Source organism: Anthonomus grandis, chromosome 1, assembly GCF_022605725.1.
Source record: "Anthonomus grandis grandis chromosome 1, icAntGran1.3, whole genome shotgun sequence".
NCBI lineage: Eukaryota > Metazoa > Arthropoda > Insecta > Coleoptera > Curculionidae > Anthonomus > Anthonomus grandis.
Window position 1 is genome coordinate 55,283,982 of NC_065546.1, and position 16,847 is coordinate 55,300,828.

General features: G+C 36.0%; 1 protein-coding gene across 10 annotated transcripts in view; it reads left to right on the forward strand.

The window, feature by feature from the left end:
* The window catches only part of LOC126745680 (serine/threonine-protein phosphatase 2B catalytic subunit 2-like), a 227,631-nt gene that overhangs the window by 112,355 nt on the left and 98,429 nt on the right, over positions 1 to 16,847 (forward strand). For all 10 annotated transcript variants that reach the window (XM_050453648.1, XM_050453653.1, XM_050453677.1 and 7 more), the window contains exons 6-7: positions 8,066 to 8,205; positions 8,268 to 8,345. In XM_050453648.1, coding sequence (XP_050309605.1) covers positions 8,066 to 8,205; positions 8,268 to 8,345 — 218 coding nt within the window. The remainder of the gene's footprint in view (positions 1 to 8,065; positions 8,206 to 8,267; positions 8,346 to 16,847) is intronic.

Below are 16,847 nucleotides of genomic sequence, written 5' to 3' on the forward strand. Positions count from 1 at the left end.
CAAAATACTTTCTTGCGCAATTCCCAACTGTACCTCTATCGCGTCTGAGTATACCTTTTGGCTGTCTTTCTTTAAGCCTACTTTTTTGGGCCTTCCTGCAAGAAAATTTGCTATCCACCTCAATCCTTCTCCTTTTACACCATTTTAATCCAGGATGTCAAAGGTCTTAGATAGGTCCAAAAAAGCACCAAGTATCTTCACCTTTGTTTCAACTTATTCGAAGTTAAATTTAAAGATTTGGTTTGACTTTTGCATGTTTTAGAACCTGAGGAAGCTTACTGTATTTAAAAGAGTTCAGGACTCTAATGGTGATAGAAGCAGCTATTTCTAATAGAACAAATTTCATTAAATCAGTTGAAATTTTATTATACTTGGAGCTGTGTTTGTTTTTTTAAAGTTTTTATTTATACGACATATTTCTTCTTCTGAAGGGGAAGATAGAAGCATATACATCGATTGTTTGGTTAAAAATTAATTCTATATTGATCAATGAATGGAATTTATTTTTTTCACCGGATTCACTTTATTGGTTTGAATATTTAACTCAGCTCTAGGTGCAACAAAATGTTGAAGATCAAAATCATCATTATTTATAAAAGTTTGAGCATATTCATTCTGTGATGGTCTTAAGTCCAATCGATTTCTTCTGATAACATTACCATTTTTATCCTGTACTTCATAAGATCTAGGAGCTGCATATGGTTTTACAACTTTGGCAGACTTCCAGGTTTTGTTTAAATGATTATACATTGTCACATTCATGTCATTACTAAGAGATTTTAAATCTTTAGAATTTCTATCTTGATACCTTTTACTATCTTTACGTTTACAGTCTAACTTCTCTATTACATTTTGACATAATTTGGGTTCTAACAATTCTTTAGCGATCGGTACTTTTGTCTTGCACATACGACTGTTTAATAACTGAGATGGTGTGTAACTCATGTTTTTAAGAGGAGAATTTCTGTAATTTAAAAGAGCTGAGTCAATGTCATTTTGCTCATCACTTTTTTAATAAATTTTTTGCAATTGAGACTGCTTTTTCAGCCAAGCCATTTGATTTTGGATAAAATGGGCTTCTAAATGCAAGATTAAAGTTCCAATCTTTTGCGAATTTTTTACATTTTTCCCCATTAAATGGAACATTATCAGCAACCACAATGTCTGGTGACCCAAATCGTGAGAATACATTCTTTAATTGCAAAATTACAGAATCAGCACTTTTGTCTTTAATTGGGAGCAATTCTAACCAGTTGGAAAATGCTTTAAATATCACCAAATAACAGTTATTGCCATATGAAAAAATATCCACACCAACACGTTCCCAACATCTAGTAGGCAAAGGATATTGTAAAAGTGACTCTTTACACTGCTTTCTGGCAAACCTTTCACAAATCCTACAGGATTTAATGAAAGATTCAATGTCTGCATCTTGTCCTGGCCAATAAAAAATTGTTCTTGCTCGTGCTTTTGTTTTTTCTATGCCTAGATGGCCTTCATACAAAATTTTTAACATTTAACATTTTTAATTAATTTATTTTCCAAAAACAACAAGGCATCAGCAAGAAACATTTTTTCTCTTAATTTTGCATAAATCTGGACACTATCAGGTATTTTATATTTTTTTTAGGCCAACCCTCATACTTTATGACTAAACCTAACTGAGGATTTTTATTTGTTTCATTTTTAAATTGTTCCTTGCGCTCATCTGACATTGGAACATACTGAACCACAGCATGAACTGAATATTCTATTTCTGAAACAAACTTTCAAGATTTAGCATTCAAAATGCTCTTGACACTGTATCTGATATATACATTTGCTTTCCAGGTTTATACTGAATATTTAAACGATAGTTCAACAGTTTAAGTCTCATTCTTTGAATTCTTGGACTGACTTTATGAAGCTCTTTTCTAAAAATGACCTTCAATGGCTTGTGATCACTGTAAACTTTAATATCTAAACCATAAAGAAATAAATGGAACTTTTAAACACCAAATAAAATGGCCAGTGTCTCTTTTTTTATTTGTGCATACTTCTGTTCAGTTTTGGTAAGGCTTCGAGAGGCAAATCCTACTGGATGACCTTCTTGAAGCAAGCATGCCCCTAGGCAATCCTTTGAAGCATCAACCTCCAATACAATTTCCTTTTCAGGATCAAAAAAAACAAAGTACTGGAGAATTGGTTAGTACAAATTTTAACCGAGTGATTGCCAATTTATGGTCATCATTCCAATGCCACTGAACATCATCCCTGGTAAGAAATCTCAAAGGAGCTGAAATTTTTGATAAGGTGGGCACAAATTTGCCCACAAACTTTACCATGCCCAAAAACCTTAACAACTCAGCTTTGTTCTCTGGCTCTTTTATATCTAAAATTGCTTTTATGTAGGTTCGGTTAACACTAACGCTTTTTTTAGAAAAAATTTGCCCTAGGAATCTCACACTTTGCTGTTTAAATTGAATTTTTAATTTAACGTCGAAAATTAAGTCGTTATGTTATGGCTATGTTCAATTCTTTCCCTATATTGATTTTTAGGAGACTGACTACTAAATAAGAAGGAGATTATACCTACGCTTTTCCATTCTGTTATTATCTCTATATTGAGAGTATGGGTACTGCACTATTTTATCAGTTCGAAAGTAATTTTGTTTCTGCTATGGAAAATTACATGTTTCTATATGAAGCATTATACACAAATTAATTGAACAATATTCAAAGGTGCATCCCATTGATTGTCTAACTTTGAGCGATCAATGTCAACCAGAGGCACCCAATAATCTTCCTCGGAGCTACCATGAACTTAAATAAATCTTTATTCTTTTAAACTAAATATTTAACTAAACAATCCCTTATTAGTTCCTGTCACCTTAAAGCTATTCAGTTCAAAAGTTAATAAAAATTTTATTATTTAAGATTTTCTCATTTGGCATATAAACTGTTTATTAAAAATGGCAAGCAAGAGGTGTTGATTGCAGAAATAAAAAACCATATTCAAGCTTAAGTTAAAGAACGACTCGGCTTGATCGTTGACAAGCCAAAACCAGGATTTGATAATACCAATAATGGTAACAGCGCAAGACTTTTTTTTTTTAATTTAGCTATTAGAACTGGAAACACTGCAAAATGAAAATATTTTTTAAAAGCAATTTCTAAATTTTTTTGTTGCTATATATCAAAAATAACAAAAGAAAGGTGGTAGGTAAGTTGATTTTTCACATACTTGTATCCAGGGGACGCACTCTGAATGACCTGATAAAAAATCAATTTTTCGGTAGAATATACTTTCAAATATTTAAATTGCCCATTTAAATATCTTTTTTTATTACCAAAAATTTTTTGATATAATTCATAAATTCTTCTCCACTGTGGCGACGTCTACATTATTTACGTTTTTTTTGAGAGAAGGACGCTGTCAGTTTAGGATTTCCATCATTTAAGAGATGCAATTCTATTGTGTTATATTCAAATAATATAGAACAAAGTGAAAAATTAAAAAAAAAATTTAAAACCAGGAATAACTAACCGGTCTGGTAAAAGAGATAAATTAAAAAAGGAACTTACAATTAATCGACCCAGTAGTTCACTATCAAACAAATATAAAGAATACATAAATATATGATCAAATTTAACTAAATGTGCAAAAATTAAATATTAGAAAAATATTTTAAAAATCGCAAAAAAACTTTTAAAAAACCGTGAAAGAAATTACCAGTCAACTCCCACCTAAAAAATACACCAAATCAAAGATCGATCTAGCAAATATTTTTGTGGGGAGGTCCATGTCAAAAATTTCGAAAACGTTAATGCGCATGCGTTTCGCTATGTTGACACTTCAAATGTCACACATGTCAATTAGTGGTTACCGATGATACTTTTTAATGGTCTCGAAAACTGTCTATTTACAAGTAACCTTTAATTTTTTTAATTAACAACTGACTTTTTATTGGACAGTTCTGGGACATGCGTCAAATAAGTTTTTTACCAATAAATGGACTCTCAATAACGTCACCTAACGAATAAATCAGGCTTCCGCGGATATGCTCGCCTGTATGTATTTTCTTAAGGCCGGCCACGCCCGGATAACTCCTTAAATGGGGCGTGGGGGGGAAGCCGGGGGGGCCTTAATAACTCTAATCCGATTCGCCTCACTTTCGTAAGTGCCCCGAGCCAGACAAATGGCTTTTGTGCGCGACGGCCTAACGAACTATGCAACCTAAATACTTGATTACGGAATCAATATGAGGAGTTAATGGAGTTTGCAGCCGGTACACACGTGAAGTTCGCTGATGAACTATTTGTTGTTTATTATACACTCCCGTTTCCTCTTAAAAATTGGTTTCGGTTCAAATAACCAGCGCCACTAGTAGGCAACGCTGCGTGATAGTTAACAGGTGACTTGATAAGTGACAGCTGACTTGTTGATCCACTAATTTTACCTCTTAATTTACAGCATTGCCAATAGATGATGCTTTCGCTACTAGATTTTTTAGATACGATTTCAAGGCATACTTAATTAATCTGCTTGTAAAAAAAATCACGAACATAGTAACCAACGTTGCTTGGTATGCGATCGATGACGTTAATAAGTGACAGATGTCAGATCTTACGATAACAGCGTTGCCGATATACAGTCCTCCGAAACCTAATTGACCTGGGTTTGGCAAACGCGGGCCCCTCATTTAAAAACATAAAATGTTCCGGGGGGGAGGGCAGACGAACATCATTATGGAAATTCGTATTCCGTGCGCGTCCGAAAACTTTCCGGAAAGGCCATTTTTACAGCCGCAAAGGCTTCTCGATGCCCCTGAATTATTGATGTTGCATGTCTCTACGTTCGCAGATATGCCACGTATGTACTGATAAAACGCATTTAATTATGCATTTTATCGCACAGCACCGCGTATATTTCATATAGTAATTTTTATGACACCCGTTTAGACATTTAAGACTGTTACTGCCACCGTAGAAGCGCGAAAAGAATGCTCAAGGATGATAGATTTTTTCCCAAATCCAAAGTTTTGGTTACTTGAACGGCTTCAAGTTACAGTTTTCAACATAAACGGTGTCCCAATAGGAACGCACGTTTTGAATTGGGCAGCATTATTTTTTTATCGCAGTATGTCAATAAAAAAACTGAAAAGAATAATGTAAACAGTTTGCGATTAGTAGCCATGGAACGATATACGGTCGAACAACGAATTATTTATTATTGTTAAAACACACTACAAATATGGAGAATGTTTTGCGGAAACAGCTCGTAAATTGCAAAGCATTTTTGGTCGACGCGATGCACCAAATCACACGACCGTCCAAAGACTAATTGATAAATTTGAACAAAATGGTTCTGTCGCGGATGAAAAAACACCAGTGCGTCACTGTACTAGCCGTTCTGTTGAAAATATTGCCTCAGTGCGTGAAAGTGTTGGCGAGAATCCGGGAACATCTATCCGTCATCGTGCACAGCAGTTGCACATTTCGAAGAGCACTACCCACCGAATTCTAACAAAAGATCTTCATTTATATGCTTATAAGATTCAATTGACCCAAGAATTAAAGTCAGTGGACCATGCGACGCGCCGTACATTTTCTTCTTGGGTATTGCAAAAACAACAAATGGATGTCGATTTTTCGAAAAAAATTTTGTTTATTGATGAGGCACACTTTCACCTTAATGGCTTTGTTAATAAACAAAATTGCCAAATTTGGGGCGAAGAAAATCCTAGAGTCATTCACGAGAAGAAAATGCATCCATTAAGAGTCACTGTTTGGTGCGGACTTTGGACAGGTGTAGTAATCGTCTTCGAGGACGAGGCTGAAAATGCAGTTACCGTGGACAGCGAACGCTATCGTAATATGCTCACTGAGTGTTTATGGCCTCAATTGGATGGTATGGATACGGGCGGTATGTGGTACCAACAGGATGGTGCGACATGTCACACTACACGTGAAGCAATTCCCGTTTCCCGGTTGTGTCATTTCACGGAATGGAGACCAGAACTGGCCCGCAAGATCATGCGATTTAACTCCTTGTGACTTTTTTCTTTGGGGTTTTTTAAAATCCCTCGTATACGCTAATAACCCAACAACAATTCCACAGTTGAAAAACGAAATTAGACGTATTATTAGCGAAATTGGGCCGCAATTATGTGAAAATGTAATTGAAAATTTCTCAAAACGAATAAGAGTCTGTCACGAAAGTCGAGGCGGCCATTTGCCAGATATTATTTTTCACGTTTAATTGCAGTGTATTAGCTTTACATTAAAATATAAATAACACTCAGTTTAAAATAAATTATGACTTTTATTTACCAATTAAAACGTGCGCTCTTATTGGGACACCCCTTATTTGGTAAAATATGGCTCAGTTGTCAGTCAGTTGTCTTAATATTAGGCGAGTTGTCACCGGAACAACAAGCGGGCTTCCTAAAGACGCGTTTAGGCTTGAGCACGCACGCACTGAGCCTCCGCGCACAAACGCTCACAGGTGAGTGGGCAAAAAATGGAAGACCAAGAAACAGCAGCGGCCGCATTGTGATGTTCAGGTTAATTGAAAAAAACAGAAGAAAAAAAACTTCAACAGGCAAATAGAACTTTTTCGTCATAGAACAAATAATATTGTATTCAAACATTTGGTATTCGAAAGTGGTTATGATCAATTTAAAAGATTTATTTACTAGAATGGCCAGAGCCGATTTTGAGTTATTTCTAAGTTTGATAGAACTAAAAATTGTCAAGCCTTATTTTTTATTTATTAGGGTCCAGAGATCATGTTTGTTCTTTAAGGTGAGCACTCACTTCGAAGCAAAATATCTCAAAAATTAAAGGACTAATTCTCATAAAGATCTCACAACCGTAATATTGAGGAGTCAATTCTGTAACGAAGTTACAAGATTTTGTCTTTATTTTATAGTAATAAGGGTAAGCCCAGGCAGTATTTTATAAGACAATTTAGATAATTTTGCTCCGTTAACATTTTAACCTCTAAATTTATAATTTACATAACAAAAAGATACATTTTATGCTTTACCTGTGAGTCATGAGTGGTTCTTCAATGTCAATCTGGATGTGTCAAAATTTTCTTTAAATTGTACAAATAGGTGTCGTGTTTCTACTCCAGAATCCCATCTGAGTCGTACAGGATTATCAGGGTTGTTAAAATCAGAACAAGAAAAGTGTTTGGAGCAAACTCGATAATTGGTGACATTTTTAGTCGGACTTACTTGACAGATCTTGCTCCAAGAGTTTTGTAAGGATGGATTCAATGGAAATTTAAAAAAAATCTGTGATTTCTGTGACTGTCTGGGCTATTCCTAATATACAAACCAGTACATAAAGGATATTTGCATGAATATCTTAATCTAGATGAAGATATTCATCAAGGAAAGGGAAATGTCAAGTATTTTCCCAGTGAAGGTTCAATAATTAAAACTGAATTGTAAAAAAGAATTTAAATTGAGAACAGTAACATAGATATGTCCAAAATAGGATTAAATCCATAATTATACCCTGGAAAATGATAATCTATCCAAAATCCACCTAAACAATATTAGAAAACACTTAGGTATGTCATAATTGAAATTTACCTGTCTCCTGCTCTATGATTCGATGTTGGCACGTTTGTAAAATAATTTATCGACCCATGACTCAAAAAAACTACAAAAAGCTATAAATTACTTAAAAACTTCAAATTGGAAGAAAATCATGAGCCTTGGCTTGTGTTCCATCCAAAGAGAACTTAAAAAAGACAATCATCAAATACGACAGTTAAAATGTCATTATTGTCATATTTGATGTACGTCAAAAATTAGCCAATCAGAATCAATCGGCCACGTTGGGTGGCAGACCCAGTGCCCATCTCGGAAACCGACATTGACCCGATCGCTTTCTACTTATTCGCGAGCAGCCACGCACGTGGTGAGCGTGCGAGCATAAACCGTTTACACCTGAGCATTCGCAGTGTATCGTGCGTGCTCAAGTCTAAACGCGCCTTAACGTACATAAAATACAACGTTGCCAACTCCCCCAAAAATTTCCGAACTATCAACCACGTTTTATTTTACAGTTAGATCGATTTAAAGAGCCGCCCGCATTCGGACCGATGTGCGATCTCCTCTGGTCGGATCCCCTCGAGGATTTCGGAAACGAGAACAACGCGGAACATTTTTCACACAACTCCGTTAGGGGCTGCTCATATTTCTACAGGTACTTTACGCACTTCACCGTCATATAGTTTAATAATCGATGACTGATTTATTTGTTTTTAGCTATGCTGCCTGTTGTGACTTCCTACAAAACAATAATCTCCTTTCAATAATTAGAGCGCACGAAGCCCAAGATGCTGGGTAAGTTTTTGCACGTTTATAACCACCGTTACTCACTTTTTTCCGTTTCCGTCATTTTTTTGACACCTATTGCTCTAGTCGTTATTGCCAGATTGTGTATGAGGCTCTTTTTTACCTGAGCCAATAACCTAACTAAACGGCAACAAAGACATGTCATAAATGTCACATTTGACAACTGATAAATTGAAGATACCTAATTTTTTTTTGTTATCAATCATGGACTGACAGTTTTAGTTTATAAGGTCGCTAAAACTAATGGACTTTTAGCAAAGCTAAGCCTTGACTAAGGTATCATCAGGGTTGTTATAATGTAGGACAGAAAAATGTTCGCTTTCGGGGACAAATTTTTAAGTTATCGCAATGATTTAATGAACTGACCCACCTGGCATAAACAAACCTGGTAAAACAGCAACATTTTTAATAAATAAATTTGTAAGTTAATTTTATTAAAATTGAGAAGCAAGAAACTCATAAAAACAAATAAATTTAAATTAATAAATTAAAAAAAAAGAAAGACAGGTTAACACTCCAATAAAGAATAATTTTTAAGTACCTTTCTTTATCAAAATTTTTCTTGAACAACGAACAATCCAAGTAGCCGTCGATGGACACCTCTACGACAAATTTAACATTAACGCTGGAGTCCCTCAAGGATGCATTCTATCCCCCACCCTTTTCTTGATATATATCAACGATTTGCTAGGAACCACTGTCAATCCAATCTACAGCTTTGCGGACGATAGCACACTTATTTCCTCATTTTAGTCCGCCAAACAAACGACAGCCGCAACTTCTCAGAATCTTAGGCAGCAACAAGTAGCTACAACCAATAACGATATTAGAGCAATCTTGGAGTGGGGCGGTAATAATCTGGTCAATTTTAACGCTAAAAAACGCAGGCTGCAGTATTTACGATGAAGACTAACCTTGGTGGACCGGAGCTGGTAATGGCAGGGAAAACATTGCCAATGAAATCATCTTTACATCTTCTAGGAGTCGAAGTCACCAACAGTGTGTCCTGGCATCACCACGTTCCCGAGATCGCCAGGGCAGCTTCCAAAAAACTCGGAGTGCTTTTCAAAACGAAAAAACTGTATACACCAGAACAGCTGCTGACTCTTCATAAGGCTCAAATACGCCCTTCCCTCGAGTATTGCTCGCATGTCTGGAGCTCTGCACCCAAGCATAGTTTAAAGCTGCTGGATTCTATACAGAAGAGAGCTATTCGTCTTATCGACAAACCAGAACTGACAAAGAGTCTGGATAGTCTGGAGCACAGGAGAAAGGTGGCTGATCTCTGTTTATTCTACCGTTATTATCGCGGTAAGTGCTCCTCTGAGCTGGAAGGCCTGATTCCACCCAGGGCTGTTCCGGCAAGAAGGACGCGTCTAGCAGTTGCGGCTCATCAACATCGAGTCCACCCAAGGACGTCGCTGTATCGGGACTCATTCATCTGGAGAACATCTTCTTTGTGGAATGGGCTTCCACCTCACATATTTCCCGACGCATACAACCTGCAGCGATTCAACATAAATGCCCACAAATATCTTCGCGCAAGCACCACTCCAAGAGTGACATAGGACTTTCCTCCAATTACGTTTACCATAAAAAAAAAAAAAAAAAACCTTTAATTATTCTGACCAGCTCATATTTCTTCTCAGCCCATGCTCCACGGAACTATCATCATATGCTATTCCACGAAAATTAAACCTAAAACTAGGATATTGAAAAGTTAGTAGAGGAAGTCTTTTCTCCACAGTTAAAATGCTCCACAAATAAAATCCTTTAATTTCAGGAATGATGCATTTCAGCAGCAAGTGTTCTTGCCATCATCAGACTAGAGTTCCTTAACACACACACAAATTCTAAACAATAACAAATAATACGAAGTATTACAATATATTAATTTATATATTTATAACTAATACTTCGTATTCGTATTACTTTACGCCCGTATGCACCCTTTTAAAACCTAAAGGTACTTAGCTAATTGAGATTTCATGAATCTTTTTTGTTTATGATGCATCGTACGGGAATTATTTAATCTGGATTTATGATATGGCAACACTCTTAGCTTTCAGAAAAAAGCACATCAGATGGATTTATGAGATTTTGAGGTTACAAAAAGAAAATAAACGTGGATGTTATAAATTTAAAAAAAACTTATTATTATAACTGTAACATAAGTTGCAGTCAAAATTAAGTGATTTTGGCAATTTTTTTGCTAATAATGGCAGAAAAAAAGGTGGCAAGAATCCCCAACTTTTCACTCGCGGTGAAAGAGTCTTTAATGATCATTGTCATGAATTACGCTTCAGTTTTAAAAGATTAAAAAAAACAATAGAACTAGCATTGAAGTTAGAATTAGCTTTGAGTACGTGGTCTATCACCAAAACCAACCATGCACAGAATTTCTATTTTTTCTCGTTCCGTTAACTTTACTGTGAAAATCACAACTTTGCTCGTACACTTCACACTTGACAATATCTGTTTGGCGTACAACTGTCATACAGTTTCTATGAAAATACACGGTCACCAGCCAACAATAAAAAAACACGAATGAATGGAATTTGGTTCTGTATAAAAATTCTCAGAGATATCGGAGATACCTCATCTCTTCCTAAAATCATGAATTATTATCATTTTAAAACTATAAAGGTATTAAAATAGATAAAGTTAAAAATAAAAGGCACTCCTTACCAGGCGACCTAATTCTGATGTAAGTACCATCGACACAACCAATCACCTTAGGAAACCTGGAAATATTGCAATAATCATTACATGGGACATAGTAGCCAGCTGTTTACACTTATTTATGGCGTAATCCTGAATAAAACAGCGCTTTCTAGAGAGGGGTATTATTACACATAATAAAAGGATATTTCTTATGGAAAATGTCTATGGAGGCTCGCCATACTCCTTCTCCCCGTCGCCTTTTAAAGCGTCTGTCCGCAGTCATTAAGTTGATTAAATTACGTTGTAAGGGACCGTCGGAATGACTTTGCGGAGGTTTTGTGTTAATTTAATTGTCAACCCTTTGCCTGTTTTCATCGAGGGTTTTTTTTTAATGTTAAAAATTACTTTTCGGTCGGCTTAAAGAGCATTGACGTGACGGCAACGCCGCAAAAGGCACTCTTGGAGGGCAATTTCTAGGTGTACGCGCTTGACCTCGTTCTCCAGGAAAGAGGATTTAATCCAAATATACGCTGTTTCCACAAAACTTTTCCCTCTCCCGTGTTCCCCAAGGAAACCTTCTGTTTGCTAAAGGCTTATAGGACGTGGGTGCAACACCGGAGATATGTATGTCCTGACACGCTGTTGCCATATAAAATTCCCCTAAATCAAAATGAGTTTTTTATCAGCGAAATTTTTGGCACTGAACGCGAATTAAAATGCCGACAGCGATGGATTTTCGTTAGCTCCCTCCCACTTCCACCCTCTTTAGAGACATGGAATTATTTAGTGGGTTAAGGCGGCCAAATATGGCATAAATATGGGAGCACTTTAGCAGCCAACGCTCAGACGGTTTATGATATGCCGCAATGCCACCAACCGTTGGGACATTAAAAATTTATCCCGGGCATAAAACGTCTGCATCGGGACGTCGCACAGTGGATCCGACTGTGGACAAAAATCAAATCTTGAAGTGGTTCCTATCCAACTTTTTAGTATTTCAAATTGTTGAGAAAACATGTGAGAATACAATTCAGGCATTTTTTAGTTTTCACGCTCAGATAAAATAGTCCAGGAGATTCACAAACATATTACATGAAAAATCACTGTGCTCTTTGTTCGTCGTTTAGTGGAGGCAAGTTAGAGATAATATAAATTATGGGTACTAACTACTGGTAGATGCCCTTCAATAATACAAAATAATTTTGTAAGTATCTTCAGTTTTAAAGAGTATAAGAAAACAAATATATTTTTCAACTTTGACTTGAGATATAAAAAATATGAATCAATATGCATTAGGGTTTTTATTTTATCATAATCTGTGGTAAATGTATGTACTTTAAATTGACATAGCCCTTAATCATTGGGGGTCACTGCGAGAGGTCTAAAACAGCAATTTATGAATCAATGTCAAGGGGTAAAAGTCAAGAATTGTGAAAAACTGTGAATATCAAATATTTTGACATTATTAGTAGTATGATAGATCTTGCATTTCTAAAATTTCTTAAAAAACGTTTTTTGTCAAAAAAAGATAACTAAAGTAAAGTAACAATACTTTAATGTTAAAAATATAAAACAAAATTTGTTAATAGCGAAGAAATACTACATACTTGCAGTGGAGTCATACATTAAGGTAAAATAAGAATCTTGCAGTCTCCCTCCACTTATTTAATTAACATTTAGTGAATTGAAATTCCCTACATGTTTCGGACACAGTGGAGTCCATCATCAGGGGTTACTAAAGGAAAATAGTTCCGAACAAATTACCCCGTGATGATGGACACCACTGTGTCCGAAACATGTTGGGAATTTTACATCACTAAATGTTTAATAAATAAGTGGAGGGAGACTGCAAGATTCTTATTTTACCCTAACGTACGACTCTACTGCAAGTATGGACTATTTCTTCACTATTAAGAAAGCTGGTATGGCTACACTAGTCCGCGCTGGACATTTGAAAGTGTTTGAAAAGAAACCTGAGACCCAACTATGTCACCCTAAGGTCCAAAAGTACAAGGTATCAAGGTTTGGATTAAAGAGGAAATTAAGAAATTCTATTTTAAACTTAGCATAATCGATCTTAAACTGAAATTTTTATACTTACATTTAAATGATTTGATGCATGCATCCGAGTGGGATTCTGTTAATTCAGAACTTCTTAACTATGTGTACGATCAAAAAAAAATTTAAATTCCAACGTCTAAAAAACAAAATCAATGTTCTCGCCAAAACCACTAACAGCACACTAAACTTCCCTTCCGAACAAAACAAAATAATTAAGAAAGACGATGTCTTCAACTCAACAGCCACGGACTGTAAGTTTGACAGATCTATTATGAATTTAAGTTTTGACAGTTTAATTTTCACATCTGAACTTCGCCATAACACTTCCAACAATAACTCACTCAACTTCTCTTTTCACCCCAGAACACTTAATTTAAGCGTGCTTATGTTGCTTTTACAGATAACGAAAACTGTATGTTGAATTTAGGTTTAAACTATAATTTTCATATCATCCCTCGAAGAAGGGATTTGGAACTGATGGCGGTCGAGGGCAAGAACAACTTTACCTTTATCAGTGATCTCCCATTAAAGGATACACTCAGATCCCAGGCTGCTTCATGTATTAACACATATCATAGGCTCAATAGCTTTTCTCCCTCGAGTGTTTCTCCTAATCTTAAGACGCTAAAATATTTACAGAATAATGGGTCTACCAATAGAAGTGATAGAAGTTTAGTGGGCCATGTACGCAAAATGGTATGTGTCAAAACGCGGATCAAACGTCAGTTGTGTTAAGTATACTTTGACATTTCATCATGAATCGTTTAAGTCAAGAGCAACGTATAGCTATCGTGAAAAGGTATTACGAAAATGCGCAATCGGTTAGAGCCTGTTATCGTGCTCCTAGAGAAGATTTTGGCCATCGTGGACGGCCTTCTGAGCTTGCAATAAGGCGCACAATTAATAAGTTTGAACGGGAGTATACTCTTCGGGATAATAAGCCACCAACGCGACAAAAAAGTGCAAGGACCGCTGAAAATATCGCCGCTGCAAGAGAAAGTGTTGACGCGAATAACAATGTGTCTGTTTTGCGCCGTTCTCAGCAATTAGGCATTTCACCAATGTCTCTGTGGCGCATTTTGAAGAAAGACTTAGGCCTACATCCATATAAGATGGTTCTAACTCAAGAATTGAAGCTTGCTGACCATGGTTTGCGAAGAACGTTTACGGATTGGGCCCTGTTGCAGTTGGAACAAAATGCTGATTTTGGGAAACAAATCATCTTTTCAGATGAAGCCCATTTTTGTCTTGGTGGCGTTGTCAATACGCAAAATTGCCGCTTCTGGTGTCAGAACAATCCCCAGGAATTAGTACAGGTGCCATTACACCCGTTAAAAGTGACTGTGTGGTGTGGTTTGCATGTCGGTGGAATTATCGGTCCATACTTTTTTGAGGATGCAGGGGGCGTACTGTGCCAGTCAACGGAGAGCGCTACCGCGACATGATAACAAACTTTCTTTGGTCTGCAATTGATGGTGGAGACTTCAAAGAGAATTGGTTTCAACAGGACGGACGGAGCAACATCACACACCGCCCGAGCCACAATTAATTTATTAAGAGAGCGTTTTGAAGATCGAATAATTTCGCGACATGGCAATATCAACTGGCCACCAAGGTCCTGTGATCTTACTCCCCTGGACTTTTTTCTTTGGGGATATGTGAAGTCGAAGGTGTATTCTAACAATCCTCAAACCATCAATGAGTTGAAAGTTAACATAACTAGGGTTATTCGCGAAATTCAGCCCAACTTGTTAGAAAAAATGATTGAAAATTGGGTTCATCGTCTAAACGTCTGCCGCCGTAGCCGAGGTGGACATCTTAATGATATTTTGTTTAAAACATAATGTTACATAATAAACTACAACATGAAACATCAATCATAGAAATTAACCAATTCGTTTTTATTTTTTAGCAATTTAAACTTATATCATTCTTATTGGTAGACCCTATAATAACTTGACCTTAACTAAAGCAGACAAGGGCAACTGTATTGTGATCTTGGACAGAGTTCAGTATGTTGAAAAAGTTGAAACCTTTTTGTCCACAGATAATTTTTCTGTTGTCAACCGCTGTCCGACTGACAAATTTTTGGTTAAATTTAAAAATTCAATAAAACAAGTAAATACAACTTTAGAATATTTTAACACAATTAAATTTAAACTCATACTTATCAATCCGTCCATCCCTTTGTTGTACGGCTTGCCCAAAATCCACAAGCATTATATGCCTATTCGTCCAGTGGTTTCTTATTGTGGCTCTCCGTGTGACAAGATGAGTTTTTGGCTCAACCACACCTTACTAAGTTTAAAAGTTCATTTTCTATAAAAAGTTCCACTCAACTAGCTCAAGAGCTGAATCATCCTTGTCATTCTACCCGATTCATCCTTTTTAGTATCTTTTTATGTTTCTAACCTCTTCCCTAGCATCCCTCTTGAGGACTGTTTACCTTTAGTTGGAGACTTAAAAAAAAATACTGATCCTTTTGAGAAAGTCCATATTGACAACCTTTGTGTTCTGGTTGAATTAGTTTCACAACAATTTTTTTTTCAATTTAACTATAAATACTACAAACAAAACTCAGGTGTTGCAATGGGTTCTAGCCTGTCCCCTCTTTTAGCTGAATTGTTTATGTCAGACTTGGAAAATAAAATAGTCCCCCTTTCAACACATTTTCTTTATCAAACGATATGTGGATGATATTTTTGCCAATTTTAAGGGTAGCCCCTCCGACCTTCAAAATTTTATCACGTTCTTAAACTCTTTACACTCATGCATTAATTTTACTTTTGAAATTGAAACCAACGAATCTTTAGCATTTTTAGATCTTAAACTAACACGTATAAACAATAAGATCAAATTTTTAATATTCCGTAAGCCTACATCCACCATCCCTTATAACTCAAATCACCCTTATAGCCAGAAATTCGCAGCTTTCCATTCCCACTTTTCTAGGCTTTTCTGGATTCCCTTAGATAAAGCTGACTTCAACATAGAGTAAAATATTATAAAACAAATAGCTTCTAACAACTGTTTTCCCTTAAAATTAATCAATAAAATTTATTTTAAACATTTAAATAAAAATCTGATAATCAAGCAATCAGACGATCAAAAATATTATCCAATCCCCTTTTGGGGTACGATTTTATACCAAATCAAAAACAATACATACATAAACATAAATTAAGATCTTTTGATATCAACTGTAAGGACAAAATCCCGCCAGAAAATCAGGAGTCTTGCAATGCATTTTACATTGGACAGACCGGTAGAAGGTTTTCTACACGTGTCAATGAACATTGTAGAGAGATTGAGAGGAGCAAGAACCGAAATATTTGCCCTAAAAGCATCAAATCTAACTTTGCAAGACATGTTTACACTAACAACCACAGTTTTGATCCAGCTACTGACTTAAAGCTTTTACATTTCTGCCGGAAAAGCAATAAATTTGATCTGTTGGAAATACTCGAATTAAATAAAGCAACCACCATTACTATGTGTTAATGATCAAGTACATCATTCTTGTACTCACTGTGTCTTAACTCTTCATAGTTTCTTAATATCGTTCTTACTCTTTACAATTTCTTTTATATAGTACTTATCCGTTGCTTTCCTTCTTCACAACATACGAATCATCATGTTCACTGCGTCATCTAATACGCTCTCTATGAACTTTCTGCTTTCCTCTTGCTTTTACCAAAAAAATTGTAGTTACACACCATCAGGTACCATGGAACTTTATGATGTTTCTGATGTCACCTACGTTCG